We start from the raw sequence: 16,006 nt of genomic DNA on the forward strand, positions 1-16,006 counted from the left end.
CAAAGCAGAGTTAGTACTAAAAACTTAACTTACTACATTTGTGCTATTTATCTGTCCATGGTTGTAAATTAAAAAAAAAAAAAAATCAAAAAAGAATTTCCCGTGTCTCCCTTCCAGAGGTCTATGTGTGTACATCGACACTTAGTACTCGTAGCAGTCGTCCAGGAGCTAAGGATCGACCATAAAACAGTTTTAAACCGCAACGTTTTATACGCAAAAAAAATGGATTTCTTTTCCAACAAATTTATGGAAATGTACAGCATTGAAGAGCTCTTCACCAAACACTGAAATATAAAATATTGAGTTTGACCAAAAGTATGTCTCTTATCCAGTAGGTTGTAGAACAAAAAATCCACTCACTCACACTTTATTGATCAGTCATTCGAGCCGTTTGGCTATTTAAATACTTATACATAGGAGTATTTATCTACATAGTAGCAGAAACATGCAGCCTCATTGATAAAAGCAACGTGTCATTGTAAATATAATAAAAAGTCTAATGTCGCCAGAGAGCCACCTAAAAATCAGCTAACACGGCAGCAAAGAGACGGTCAAATACTCAGTTGTCTGCTCTCTTTCAATGATCTTCTAGTTGTGATAAGAGCGTGCGACGACGGGTATAAAAGTGCGCAGTGTCTACTCTTCAGCAAGAGTCTAGTGCGGACGGTCAGTATGTACGGGATAGATCACTCTTACTATTCGAAAAGGGTTCTAAATATTGGCAACACGCGCATTGGTAGTTAATTGTACGTTTTATTTTTGGTATTAAAGTGTCAATTATATAAAAATACTTGTTTGGATGAATTTTAGTGTAGTTGCTGTTTCGCTGAATAACATGACGAAAGAAGAAGAAAGATTAAAAAGAAGATAGCTTCTACGAAATCTTTCTTTCTCAATACATATGCACGTTTGTGTGTATGTGCCAACAGAATTTAAATTTCAAATAAAACTAAATAAATAAGTTCGTGTTTTGCAACGTTTACATACATATTGATAGAAGAGACGCGCGCACCTTAGCAAGTGTAAATAAAAATTACGCCATAATAAAATACAATTAAGAAACGGCATAATAAATTTTATGAACTGAGTAGCATTTTTTGACACTGCCTGAAGTGGTATTTACAGTGGATAATAAAGTATATTGCGCTTAGAGATTTCTATCATATAAATGAGTATTTCGCAACTGCGAAAAATAAAAAAAAAAAATTATAAAAAAAAAGTTTATAAACAAAAAAAATGTATAATAAAATGTAAGCAAAAATGTATTTAAATAAAATTATGCAAGTCTTGAACTAACTCGTTTTATTCATTATTTGTATAAATGAGTATTTCACAACTGCGGAAAAATTTAGGAAAAAAATTGTATATAAATAAAAAATTTTATAAAAAAAAAAAAATTATTAAAAAAAATGTATACAAACAATTTATTTAAATAAAATTTATGCAAGTCTTGAATTAATTCGTTTTATTCATTATTTGTTTAAATGAGTATTTCACAACTGCGGGAAAATTAAAAAAAAAAATGTTATAAACAAAAAAAAGTTATACAAAAATTTGTCATACATTGTTACATACAAAATTACTAAAAAAATATATATGCAAACAAATTACTAAAAAAAATGTATGCAAAAAAACTTATTAAAAAATTTAAACAACGAAATTTATTAAAAAAAAATGTATGCAAGCCTTGAATTAGTTTTATAAAAGCCCAAAAAAGTTAAAGTTACATACAATTAGACACCTACAAATGTGTAAACCAAATGATATTTAGCATAAAAATAATTTATAAAACTTAATACAAATTTTCTTTTATTCGTTTATGTATTGCAGTTAATATTTAAGTGTTGTGAGTTTAATAAACATCAAGTGTCCACTAATCACTGCCAATTTGACGCTCCGAAGAATTCGAAGAATACGCCGCCGCCATGCAGTCGTTTAAGGCGGACGAGTTGCCGCCCAATCCGCGCGAACGCGCCAATCCACTTTCAGTTCTCATGTTCTGGTAAGTTTCCTACTCTAGCAGAATAGTTAGCTATATTTTAGATTAATATTCCCAAATTGTGCATGACAGTGCATTTTTTTAATATTTTAAATATGTGCATATGTGTGCAACTTCTGTTAAAAAATCACCCGAACTATGCTTGAGAAAATACCAAAGTATCTGATTTTGTACGCGTCTATACAGTTTGTCTAATGGAAGCGTATACTTTTCGCAATACGCGTTGTGCAATTTGTTATAATAGTTTTGTGAGGAATTTAGAAAGCGGACGTTGTTTTTAGAAAATGTATTTCGCTCATGAAAAACCATTTGAAGCAGAGTTCCTAAGCAAACACCCTAAAGGTATAAAGATGTCACGTGCATCTGTAGCAAAATATTTGAAAAAATCGAAGACGTTCATAAATAAATCGGTCCAATGATATACCGCAAGAAAAGAAGAAAGGTATAAAGATTCAGTGACTTCGTTGGCTCGGTCATTTCGTTCGAAGGGAAACAAACGCTGCGGCTATGAAAGTATTCGATGCGATACCAGTTGATAGTAGCAGACTAAGAGAAAGGCCTTCTGGAGAGATCAGTTGGAGAAGGACTTGGCTTCGCTTGGTGTTTCCAACTGGTACAGGTTAGCACGAGAAAGTAACGACTGGCGCGCTTTGTTAAACTCAGCCAAAATCGCGTAAGCGATTATCGCGCCAATCAAGAAGAAGAATGGTATATATGATATATATATATAATTGGCGCGCACACCCGTTTTGGGTGTTTGGCCGAGCTCCTCCTCCTATTTGTGGCGTACGTTTTGATGTTGTTGGAGGGGCTTACAGTTTCATGACGACTCCGAACGGTAGATATTTTTTATGAGGAGCTTTTTTATGGACACTCGGAGGTTTGCCATTGCCTGTCGAGGGGCAACCGCTAGTAGAAACAACTTTTTCTTTATTTTGATGTTTCACCGAGATTCGAACCTACATTTTCTCTGAATTCCGAATGGTAGTCACGCACCAACCCATTCGGCTACGGAGGAATGGTATATCGAAGTTAAAAACGTTGACGACTTACTCGGACGAGCCCCCAAAAAAGTACGGCTTCGTTGATTTGATTGATTGATTGATTTTCATTGTTGCGCAAAACTGAAGCAGTTTAAAAAAAAATAGTTTTAATGTATCCAAAGGCACGAATCGAGGACGTTCACGTGCCGAAGACCTCAAATTCCGGAGCACATTGGGAAAACATAAATTCAAGGATGAATCTTACTTTTGAGCAAATAGTTGCATACGTCGGTTCTGGTGCACTGCTGATAATCGCCTGCTTCTACAAACTGTAAGGCAACAGTTAGGGTTCATGTTTGGGACTGTTTTTCCGTTTGCTTCTCCTTCTTGTGTTCACCGCCAATTTGAATGCAGTTTTAATGAATGAAAGTTACTAAAAAGCATTATTACCATCAGCTGCGAAGATATTTGGAGGAGCTAGCCAAGCTTGGATTTTAAAAGCATGGATTTGAAATGCTAAATTGGCTTTTACAGTCACCTGAAGCCAACCCTATTGAAAATGTTCGCTTAATAATGAAGCAAAAACTCAAAGGAAAGCAAATATGGACATTTGAACAATTATCTAGGCAAATTCGACTTATTTGGAGCCGATTACCTACACAACTTGTGTGGAAATTAACACGAAAAATGGCTGGGGGATGTTAAACAATTAAAGCTAATGTTGGTGACTATAGATTTTGTAGAATATTATGGCCAAAAACAAAGTTCACTTGAAGAGGATAAATATACAGTCCGAGACATTGTGACCAATTGCTGTAAAATTTTGCTCATCATAAAAATATTGATAATTATATTTCATTTTAATAAGCAAATAAGTGAAAAAGTATCAGTCAATTTTCGTTTTATTCACAAATTTCGAATGATTTTTGATCGGAAATTATGCAGCTTAATTATGTGACCTTCTTTACTTACTTAAACTAGTGAGAGTTTGTTGTAGGAAGACATTAAAATATGAGCCTTTCAAAGAGGCATTGTGCAAAAACATTAGAAAAACTAATTTCCGTAAAGAACCACGTATTCAGTGAAGTGTCGAATGAACGGAGGGCTAACTTTTTTCCATAGTAAAAATAAATGCATTATTTCTTCAACAGATGACTAGTCTTTTGTATCTCGGGCTCTAAAAGCGCGATGGGGTTGCACTGGATGACATTAGAAAAAAGTTCCTCTTGACCAAAAAGTTCCCAGAATATATTCAGAATATTCAAACTACAAGTTTATACCTCAAAAGATATATTATCAACTTCAAAGTACTCCCCACCAACTGCAACGCACTTATGCCGGCATTTGATCCAGCTTCACGAAATATTTCTGGAACTCTATTTTCGGTATAGCCATCAAAGCCGTCTTCGATTTTTCCATTACTTTGTCTCAAACGGAAAAAAATAGCAGAGCCCTTTCGGGTGAATTCGATGGCTGTTAGGTGGTATTCGTTTCGTTCTTGGTGAAAAATTCACGGATAATGATGGCACTGTGCGACGGAGCGCCGGTGGGTTATGACGATGGAAAATGCACGAGTTGTTTTCCTACAAATCCTTCCTTTTTTGCGAATTACTTTATGTAAACGGAGTTTGTAGGTTCGAATCTTCGTGCAGGAAACAGCAAAATGACAAATCAAGTTTTTTCTAATAGTGTTCTCCCCTCGGTAGGCAGTGGCAAATCTTCGAGCGTATTTCTGCCATGTAAAAGTTCTATCATAAAAAATCATTTGTCCTTCAGAGTCGACTTAAAGCTGTGGGTCCTGCGATATGAAGCAACGCCACAAATAGTCCTCCTATTATAAGGGCTCCTTGACATTACATATTGATAATTGATTGATTCATTAAATGAAACCTTATATGGGGTGAATACATCTTTATATGAAATGTTGTATCGACCGCCCTTAACAATGTACAGGTATATAAATATGTATGTATTAGCAGATTATGAAAAGTGGAACCCGTCTACTTCCTCCGAAGAAAAATTAGTTGCCAGTCATTGCTTTATGAAATACCTATACATCTTAACACGCAGTAATACTCAGAGTTTTCTGCATGATAATTGAGATTAACCCACCTTATCGTATCTCTTTCCTAATAAGATAAGACAAGCAATTTTACTTGTTTGCTTGTTGTTTCTATGCCACCATTCGAATTTATCGTTAAACATACGATGGGATTTATTTCAATCTTCAAAAGCTTTGACACCAAGCCACAAAAATGGCACTGTGTCATAAAGCAATAATTATATGGCAGCGTAATTCTTTCAGGTAAGAGCGATATCAATATTGATGGGGACTGCTATTAGAGAAAAAGCTTTCTATCATTTTCTGTTTCATGCACGGAGATTCGGACCTACGCACTACCTAATGGTAGTAATGCACCAATCCATTCAGCAACGGCAGCCGCTTTGAATTACTTCTTATAATAATTTAAAAAATTAATATTCAATAAAGAGAATATCCACATTTCGCTCTATTTGATTTTGATGCAGCACATTTTGGGAGCCCAATTTTGTAATCTTTCTGTGAAATATTTACTTGTTTAAAAAGTAACTGGCTTGTTATTTGATGTGATGCCAAATAATGGTCAGCTGGTATAAAATAGCAGAAGAAAGAACGAATTTCACAAATGCCTTCACATACGAGATGTGTTAAAAAATTAGGTGAATTTTCAAATTTCGCGAGCTACGTACATTCGATTTTCGATTATTATTTTTTTTTTGTATGTTGGCCTACTCGTGTCAAAGATATGTTCAAGCTTTTAATTTGTTTGTCAGAGGCATAAATAAGAGCAGTGTTTTGCGTGTTCGGCGTTTTGCTGTTATCGAAAAAATGGATCAAAGGAGTTGCACCAAATTTTGTGTAAAAAATGCAACTAAGTACTCAAAAATACTTGAAATGTTGACAGTGGCATACGGTGAGAGTACTCTGAATAAAAATAATGTTTACAAGTCGTACAAGCTTTTCACTGAAGGTCGAGAAGATGTGAATGACGACGCTCGCTCTGGACACCTCAGCACATCAATAACCGATGAAAATGTCTCAACAAGTGAAGAAAATTGTTATGGTGAATCATTGAATCACAATTGGAGAAGTTGATGAAGATGTCGGCATGTCGGTTGGCTCATGCCATGCAATCTTTTCGGAAATTTTGGGCATGAAACGTGTGGCAGTGAAGTTCGTTCCGAAATTGCTGCATTTTGACCAAAAACAACGTCGCATGAGCATCGCTCAGGAATTGTTGAATGACGCCAACTATGATCCAGATTTGCTTAAAAGTGTCATAACTGGTGACGAATCATGGGTATATGAATATAACCAAAGCCCAATCGTCCCGATGGAAGAGTCCAGGAGAACCGAGACCAAAAAAAGCACGCCAAGTTCAATCAAATGTCAAGGGTTTGCTCACTGTTTTCTTGGATTACCATGGCGTGGTGCATCAGAAGTTCTTACCACAGGGTCGCACGGTAAGGAGTTATGCGCCGTTTGCGTGAAGCAATACGAAAAAAACGCCCGGAATTGTGCAAAAAAAAATCATGGGTTTTGCATCACTCTCACACTTGCAACTGATCACTCGTCTTTGCTAATGAGAGATTCTTTGGCCAAAAACAATACCCGTATCATGCCTCAGCTACCGTATTCACCAGATTTGAAACGCCCCACCCTCCCCTGTGCCTTCTTCTTGTTCCCAAGATTGAAGAAACCCATGAAAGGACGGCGTTTTTCAAAGATTGAGCTCAGGGACATATCAAAAAGTGCATATTAGAACTGCTTCGAGAATTGGAAAACACGCTGCCACAAGTGTATTATATCTGAGGGGGCTACTTTAAAGGATATAAAATAGAAATGATGGATAAATAAATATTTTTTGCGAAAAATGATAAGTCACCTCATTTTTTGAACACACCTCGCACATGGATATCGTCTAGGCATAATAGGCAAAACACTAATAATAATACGACTAATCACTAATGTAACTTAGCATAAAATACTGGCAATAACCAGTACTAATAGTGAAATAAGATTCTTTATCAACTTTATATAATGGCCAGCTATTTTTTCCTTTAAAAATCTGTTATCTTCCAACTACGAGGTGTGTTCAAAAAGTATAACGAATTTTGTGTTTTTTTTAATTATTTATTTATTCATTAATGTCTATTTTGTCCCCTTCAAAGTAATCCCCATGAGATATTATGCACTTGTGCCAACGTTTTTCCAATCTTCGAAGCACTTCAAAAATCATTTTTTTCAACTCCTCCTTCGATGCCGTCTTTATCTCGTCATTCGTAGCGTAGCGTCGTCCTTTCATGGGCCTTTTCAGTTTCAGGAACAAGAAAAAGTCACAGCGGGCCAGATCTGGGGAATACGAGTACGGTGGCTGTGGCATCATTAGTGCGTGGCTTTTTGCCAAAACATCGCGCACAAGCAACGATGTGTGAGCAGGGGCGTTATCGTGATGCAAGAGTCCATTTTTGTTCTTCCACAAATCCGGGCGTTTCTGGCGGATTGTTTCGCGCAAATTGCGCATAACTTGCAGGTAATATTCCTTATTGACCCTTTGATCCCGTGGCATGAACTCATGATGCACAACACCCCTGCAAACGAAGAAAACGGTAAGCAAAACTTTTACATTCGACCGAACTTGGCGCGCTTTTTTCGGTCTTGGTTCGTGCGGCAGCTTCCATTAAGGTGATTGAGCTTTGGTTTCCACGTCACAACCATAAGCCCACGATTTGTCGCCAGGTATGACCTTCTGGAGCAAATTTGGGTCGTCGCGGACAGAGTCCGTCATCTCATTAACAATGTTCATGCGATGCTGCTTTTGGTCGAAATTGAGCAGTTTTGATACGAATTTTGTGGCGACCCGTCTCATGCCCAAACCATTGAAAAAAATCGAAATCGAATGGCACGAGCCAAGCGACGTGTCTAGGTCCTCAGCAATTTCTCTAACGGTGATTCGACGATTGGCCAATACCATTTTCTTCACTTCATCAATTTTTTCGTCTGTTGTTGAAGTGCTCGGGGGTCCGGCACGCTATTGGTGGTTCACATCTTCTCGGCCTGCTGAGAACATTTTGTACACAGTCAATATTCGGAATGCATCTGCGCACTTAATTTCGTTTTTCACACAAAATTTGATACAGGTTCTTTGATCCAACTTTTTGAATAGTTAAAATCCGAAGACGAGCCGAAACACGTGCAAGCAAAGCAGCTGTCAACAATTAACTGAACATTCCAAATGGCCGAACTCGTCGGCATGAGTGAGAGACATGAGTACCAACATATCGCCACAAAAAAATCGAAATTCGAATGTTCGTAACCTGCGAAAATTCAAAATTCGCCATACTTTTTGAACACACTTCGTATACAAGTACAAGTACTTATTTACGCACTCATTAAAAAAAACCCTCTTCATTTCGAGTTACCAGATAATAAAATCCACACGTATTTACAAATACTTATGCATGGGTGTTCTATATCTCACTTCTAGACTTGTGAAATTATCTTAAAGCCAGAAGTTGATAATACCTAAAACTTCAGGCACCTGATTTACGCATGAGTTTCACGTTAGTTGCTACACCAACTAGGTGATAAACATTAGTTACGAATGTAGTTGTTATTATTGGGCCATAATGCACTGCGACCTCTGATGTGGTCTATTCTGCTTGATCACAAGCCCCCAATTGGCGACTTCTAATTATTCCATAGCATTAATGGATATTTACAGAGGATGTGCTCTGGTGTTTCACCATCCACTTCGCAAAACCGGCAGACGTTTTTAACTATGAATTCTAGTTTCCTAAAATGATAACGACGGCTACAATGTCCTGCTTAGTATCGAGTGGGAGTCCGTAAGCACTCTTTCTCCGAGTTTAGCAGTATTCCATGTTTGATATTCTTCTGGAGAGGTAGTTAAGCTTTTTAGCCTGCCTCTGTTTTGGACTCTCCATCCAGTGTCGTGCGAATTCTCTGTCTTCTCAGACTTTTATAACTTCCTCTATGTGAGCTTTGGCAAGTCCATGGGGAACAAATTTTTAAAGGTGTGCTCTTTTAAATACCGTTATTCGGCTCTGAACGAATTTGACAGTATGAGTTGATGGGCTGGTGTCGCTTGGGATGTGTTTACAAGAAAATTTAGATTATGTTGGTAATATACGAAAAAAATCAACCAATGCCACTTCGTTGCCGTCTGAACAATGACTGTTTGGACGAGGGTGTGAATACATGTGAAATGATTGTGCAATTGTGTTAGTGATATACGGAAAAAATCAACAGGATCGTTAGTGAGATTTGCTTCTTGCCATCTGAACAATGACTGATAGGACGAGTGTGTGAATACGATTGTGTGAAATGATCGTGCAGAATTCGGTTGCTGAATCTCCCCCGTGACGTGACAGCCGAAGTTCATCTCACAATTTTCTTTTTCACTATAGTTAAAGAGAAAACCTTGTAAATCTGGGTAAGTCCACAGAAGTGTTCTGGTCTATGGAATTGTGAAATAGCGTTGACAGTTCGGTGTTATTTACGTCCCTGGTTTTGAGAAGTGAAGCATCCCTCAACGAGCTGGCATGTACCAGGTACATACCTGACTGAATACAGAATTCGAATGCTCTTTGCAGTCTCACATAATAACATGCCAGCTCGTTGAGGGATGCTTCACTTCCTGACTGAATACAGAATTCGAATGCTCTTTGAAGCTTTACCTTTTCGAAGGCAGATTTCTACGCCATGGATTTCTGCTTTAAAATCTATTATATTACCGCTTCTGGCACCGATATTTTCGGTTTGGCCCAAAGACACCCACATTAGACCCACCTTCCGCAAGCTTCGACCCAGTTGAGTACCAGATCTCAGAGTCTAATTCGATGTATATATTACCTGACTTCCAGAGTGCCCAAACTACCTTAAAAAGAATCTTAAAATATCTTTCCCATAGGAGTTATTGCATCATTAAAAAAAAATCTTTATACATGTTTCAAATAGCTTTAATGATGATTGTTTACGAATGGAAAAAGCGATTTCAATCGGGTAAAGTGGTAATGTCTAGGAGGCGAGTGGATTGCCCCTTGAAAACATCGAAAAGGTGCGAGATTTCATTAAAAATGGTAAGAGAACGTCTGTGAAAATCATGGTTTCGGTCAAGAAACAGCCTTCGTAAACTCAATTCAAACTAAAAAATCGAGCGAATCGATCAAGAGTTATGAGCGAATTTCTGACAAAATGACAAATTAATTTCGTTGCGCTCTCAACGCACTCACTGGTTTGCGACTTTTATCTATTGCCGAAAGAGCAATTTACGCTGAAAAGAAATAGTCACGAACCGATGTGATCGCCACTCTAAATAGCGTGCATGGAAATATCAAGATGACGCGTTTGATAACTTGGCGAAACGTGCAAAATGTCGTGTATCGAAGCTGAGTGAAGATGAATGCTTTGATTAATAAAAAATAGTTGTCACAAATTATAAAATGATTGTTTTTATTTCTTGAAAGTTCGGTATTTTGGGTTGAATAAAGGTTGTTGGTCTTAAGTTTTAAGCTTCTTCTGTGCTGCTATTTATTGTAATAATATTTTTTTTTTAATAAATAAGTGCGTAGCAAACTCTTCACTCTGTTACTTCACGTGATACCTCAAGTTAAAGGTTTGATTCAAGGGTGCGGGGGGCAACAAGTTCGGCGGCACACAACCCACGGCCGGAGCCCAGCTGGAAATCCAGAACAAATGAAAATATTGAACTCGCCATTGCAAGTTTGCACGATCTCCGCGCCTTCCCGTGCGCAAGACAGCGGCTGCGCTGCGATTTTCAAACACTATTGTGCATGAAATATTGTGGAAGCATCTATAGCTTTCACTCTTTCAAAATTCATATCGCAAAACGCAAAAGCGCTTAAGCCTAACGATTACAATTTGCGTAAAAAATTCTGCGAGGCAATGTTGGAGCGATTTTGTACGAAAAACTCCATTTTTCGGAGTGATGCATTCCATTTTCATTTAAATGAAGGTGTAAATAATAAAAAATTGCCGTTACTGATTACCTAGAAGACAAAACCCACTTTTAAAATATCAATTGCCACCAGCCACAGTCCCAAAGTGACGGTTTGTGGTGCATTGTCAAGCAGTGGAGTAATAATAACAATATTTTTTTTTTTGAAATCCTCGAAGGCAGGAAATTCTGTGTGCGGTGTCTCTTATCTTCGTATGCTAAACGATTACTTTTTGTCAATAATGGGAAAACATTCTTCCTTCATTACGCGCACAGTAAGATAGGTGCTTAACATTTAGAGAAAATAATTAAAAAAAATAAAATCCGTACTTGATTTTTTTTTTAACTAACTAACTAATTTTAATTAAGTAACTTATTGAAATAAAGTTTTATCATTCGTAATTCTTTTTAATTTAGCTTTTAATTCATACTTCTGCCACTGAACACCCTGTGCTATATATCAAATAAAAGTTTAAATGAAACATCTTCATTTATTTCTTTTTTCAAAGCGTTTCCGTTGTCATCCATGCGTTAATTGAACATTTGCAAAATCTCCAATTTTTTTTCACCGGATACTATTGCGAAAATTTACTACTTACTACTCGTACATTTGTAATGCTCGCAATATTCGCATTCAAAATAGCCTCTACTGAGATCACCCCACTGCAACCACTCTCTTCTAGGCCTGTCGCAATGGGTCCGTAGCGTCCGCCAATGCATTTAACTGACGTGACGTGTGCAACGTACCGTGGGGCCATAATGAATGTATTGCCGTGTATATTAGGTGCGCAACTAAGTTCCCGCTGTTTGTCAATAGATTCTAACTTAACCGAAACGTCATAAACCAAGCTTAGAAATATGGTAAACAAATTGCTTCGACACATAAGTGATTTTGTTTTGGTATCATATACTTTTGGTTTTGTGAAAATGTCTGATTTTGTGCCGAATAATCGAAAGCGAAAGCATCACTGGGGATCGATATTGACTTCAATTGATGCAATTGAGCCGAGCACTGCGCGAGAAGCAGCCGCAATACGCGGAGAGGCATGAAAAAGTGATTCTACAGCATGACAACGCTCGGCCTCACGTTGCCAAACCCGTTAAAAACTAACTGGAAACACTGAAATGGGAAATCCTACCCCACCCGGCATATTCTCCAGATATCGTGCCGTCCGATTATCACCTGTTCCGATCGATGGCATATGACCTAGCTGACCAGTAGTTCCATTCATATGAAGACATCAAAAAATGGCTTGATCCTTGGAAAATATGAACAGTTTTACCGCGACGGTATACGAGATCTACTAGAAAGATAGGGAAAAGTAGTAGCCAGCGATGGATAATACTTTCAATGATTCACTTGTAACCATTTTTTCAGAATAAAGTTGTAGTTTCATCAAAAAACAGCGAGAACTAAGTTGCGCAGCTAATAAACAAACAAAAAACCCATGTTCTTGTCATGAAAGCAAATATTATATTTCGTTGTGTATAAAAAGGTTTTTGTTGGGTGTGAAATATATTAGAAAATTACTACTTATTAAAGTGAAAAACGGTTTTAATAGAATTTACGGTAGTCATAAACGGTGGGTGTGACCAAAACTGGGAGATCGGAACGAATATTCATTTCTACACTCTTTCAAGCTTTTATCGAGGGAATAAGGGTGCATTTGAATTGACTCAACTAATTTAAATTCCATTTATATATATATATGTATATTTTTTTTTTTGATATAATAAAAAACACCATCGATAAAAATTTGCGCGATACAAGGTAGTTCTTCTTTAAACAGTTGCCATTTGCGCCGCGCTTGCCGCACGGCAAAAGTAGAAAATTGTCACGTTTTGTGCATTCAAGCAGGGCGTACGGCATGTATGCGGCGCTTTCGACTCAAAAACACATTAACTTTTTAGCTGTCAGTCAAATTCGTTGCCGCAACGGACTCATTGTGACAGACGGTAAATGCTTGTCACTCTCAAATAGTGAACATTCCATGTCTGTAGGTCTGCACAAGGCTCGCATACATAAGACGGTGATTTTGAAAAATGTGAAATGTGAAGAAAATGAAAAAGCGACAAATTCGTGCCATTTGTTCTAGGTTCTTCACGCATAAACGCGTCTCCAAAAAAAAAAAAACTCCAACGTTAAGCCTCTTCTATTCGCCACTTCTCTGCTCGCTTATCTCTCTTCTCGGCTAATAATACGTTCACATATGCATTAATCACCTATAAATCCACCAAATTATTCTACCTGTTCACATATGGCAGATTACCTGCAAAATTGACAATCAGCTGTCAATACTGCTTTGAGAGGTTTTTCTTCATAGAAATTATTTTTGGAATATTTCGGTGTTTTTGGTATCTTTAATTATTATCAACGATATTAAGAAAGAAACAGGAATAGCTAATTTAATTGCGCAATTAATTGGCTGCTAATAATAAACAGTTGGAGGAAATCCGTATGCGACGTTTACTGAGGTTCCAAAAAATTATGGCAGCAATACGCATGGGATATTTAATATTACATTTTATAATAAGAGGACAAAACGTTTATGAACACACGTAGTAATATTTAACAAAAATTTTATTAGAATTATGTTTACAGACCTGTTTTCTTTGCCGGCATACATTTCATTTAGTTTTTATTTTGATGTTTCTCCTAACGTTCGTAATAATAATTATCGATAACACAGAAAACACAGGGTTGTATGTCAAAAAGTATCGTTATTATCTAGGATTATTTTATAAGAGATTTTGGGAGAGCAATTTTGTATGGGAAATCGCGCTTTTAATTACGGATTTTGAGTTAAGCGCGAAAAAGTAGATCATCTACTTATATGTGAACGCATTATAACTTGACGAAAAATTTGCATGTGAAAGCAACAACAAAGTTATCGAGCAAGATCCGACGGTAGCGAGAATGCTTATACCTTATAAAACTAGTATAACTCACTGCCTTACAAACAAATGTATTGCAGCGCTGCCAAGATATGATCAATTATACCAGTTGCTTCAACTATTCGCAACTTTTTAACTGAGGCCTATTGAGTCGTTGACTGTGTATCCAAAAGTAATAACAAATTTTCTTAAAAATAATACCGTCCTTCCAAGCTCTGCGCTTCTGTTAAGCGATTATTCTTATTCGCTAAGACGGAGTACGGGGGACGATGTAGAAGAGATTTTTTATTATTATTATTATTAATATAGGGGTTTTCAGTAAGAGCGCTTCAACTTTTGAACTTTTTTGAATAAAATACAAACGGTTTGACTTTTTTAACTAATTTTTTTTATTATCGAGTTTGAACATATACATTTAAGTATGAAATTCGATTTCTTTTGCATGACCACCGCGTGCACGTTTTACGAAGTCCAATCGTTGAACCCAATTTTCGACCACTCTTTTGCATAAATCGGCCGAAATTCCAGCAATTTCGCGTTCAATATTGGCTCTGAGCTCACAAATCGTCGCCGGCTTGTTACTGTAGACCAATGACTTCACATAACCCCAAAACGGGACGGCTTGTTAAATGGACCGTAAAATGGCCGTAATGCTCTTAAAGTAGCAGCAACAGAACGATTATTTTCATAAAAAATTTGCACGATTTGCAATCGTTGCTCAAGTGTGTAGAGTTCCATGATGAAATGTATACTAATGAAGTTTACAAATGACAAGCGAAAAATAAAAAATATTGCGCCGTTCGCCCTCCCTATCGGAAAAAAGTTGAAGCGCACCTATTGAATAACGCTATATTATTTATATATATAAAGGGTGGTTAAGCTTCAAGGGCCGGTGTTGATTTTGAATAAAATACAATTTTTTTAAGAAATTATTATCATTTCTCTTTATTATGATAATATTGGTATAGTTCAATTACGTATAAAACAAAATATTGGCCAAATGGTGGCCGCGGCCTCGGCGGCACACCTCCATCCGATGGTCCAAATTTTCGATGACGCTGAGGCGGTTAATGTGCCGATTTATCTCATCCTTTAGCTCTTGAATTGTTGCTGGCTTATCGACGTACACCTTTTCTTTCAAATAACCCCAAAGAAAGAAGTCCAACGGTGTCGTTGATGTTTAGGTGTGGTTCACATTCAACATAGGTCCTCGAAATTTGACCACCCTTTACAATACCCTAACTTAATTAGCACACTGGCTACTAGGTCCTTCAGTGCTAGGAGAAGTGATTTTTTATTTTCATGTTTTTGCTTATTTTCATTTCCATTTTAATTTTAATTTTTATAATTTTTTTTTCACATATGTTTAAAGTAAAAAAGTTGTTTTTGTATTAAATATATAAGTTCGATGTGAATAAAAACTGAAAATAAAACGTTTTCTTCAAAAAATGCATTTAAATTTCTATTTATAAATTCATATTTAGTATTTTGGCGGAAAATTTTGTTTTTGAATAACCTTTTTACTTAAAAAAAATGATTTTCGCGCTTCATTGCTTGCCTGTTTTCATACTGCAGCTGTTTAGTTCACAAATGTCAAATGTGATTGACCTATGACTCAATTTGCAAAAATTATAAATCTTCCAATAGGGTGATAAACTTGTATTATTACTAATTTTTATTATTATATGTTCTTAATTAAAATAAATGCTATTTTAAAAATATTTTTAGCAGCTATATATCTCACCTATCTCTTTGTTTTTCAGTCGTGCAATTTATTATTTTTTTTTAGTGTTATATCAATATAATTATAATTATTAAGTATGCGTATGAATAATAAAAATTTGTTAGTTCTATAACTACAAAATTAATTATTGAAATTTTTTAATTATTATGGATAATTTTTCCGTTTCAGCTTTACTATGCCAGTATTTTTCAAGGGTCGCAAGAAAACATTGGCCGAACAGGACCTCTATAGAGCTTTAACTACTCACAGATCAGGTAAGAGGAAAATGGAAATAATATATTACTCGCTCTCTTTCCAACTCAAAGTGTTATATTTAGTTTTAGTACTGACTCGAATGTTATAATATTTATTTTATTGCTGACTC

The 16,006-nt window shown here is 36.4% G+C and overlaps 1 protein-coding gene across 1 annotated transcript in view; it reads left to right on the plus strand.

The window, feature by feature from the left end:
- Nucleotides 1-623: 623 nt before the first annotated feature.
- LOC128867707 (probable multidrug resistance-associated protein lethal(2)03659) overlaps nucleotides 624-16,006 on the plus strand; it is a 52,721-nt gene continuing 37,338 nt past the window's right edge. The window contains exons 1-3 of the mRNA XM_054109161.1: nucleotides 624-746; nucleotides 1,831-2,002; nucleotides 15,811-15,896. Of these exons, the coding sequence (XP_053965136.1) occupies nucleotides 1,926-2,002; nucleotides 15,811-15,896 (163 nt within the window). The 5' untranslated portion in view covers nucleotides 624-746; nucleotides 1,831-1,925. The remainder of the gene's footprint in view (nucleotides 747-1,830; nucleotides 2,003-15,810; nucleotides 15,897-16,006) is intronic.

This window comes from Anastrepha ludens, chromosome 2, assembly GCF_028408465.1.
Source record: "Anastrepha ludens isolate Willacy chromosome 2, idAnaLude1.1, whole genome shotgun sequence".
Lineage (NCBI taxonomy): Eukaryota > Metazoa > Arthropoda > Insecta > Diptera > Tephritidae > Anastrepha > Anastrepha ludens.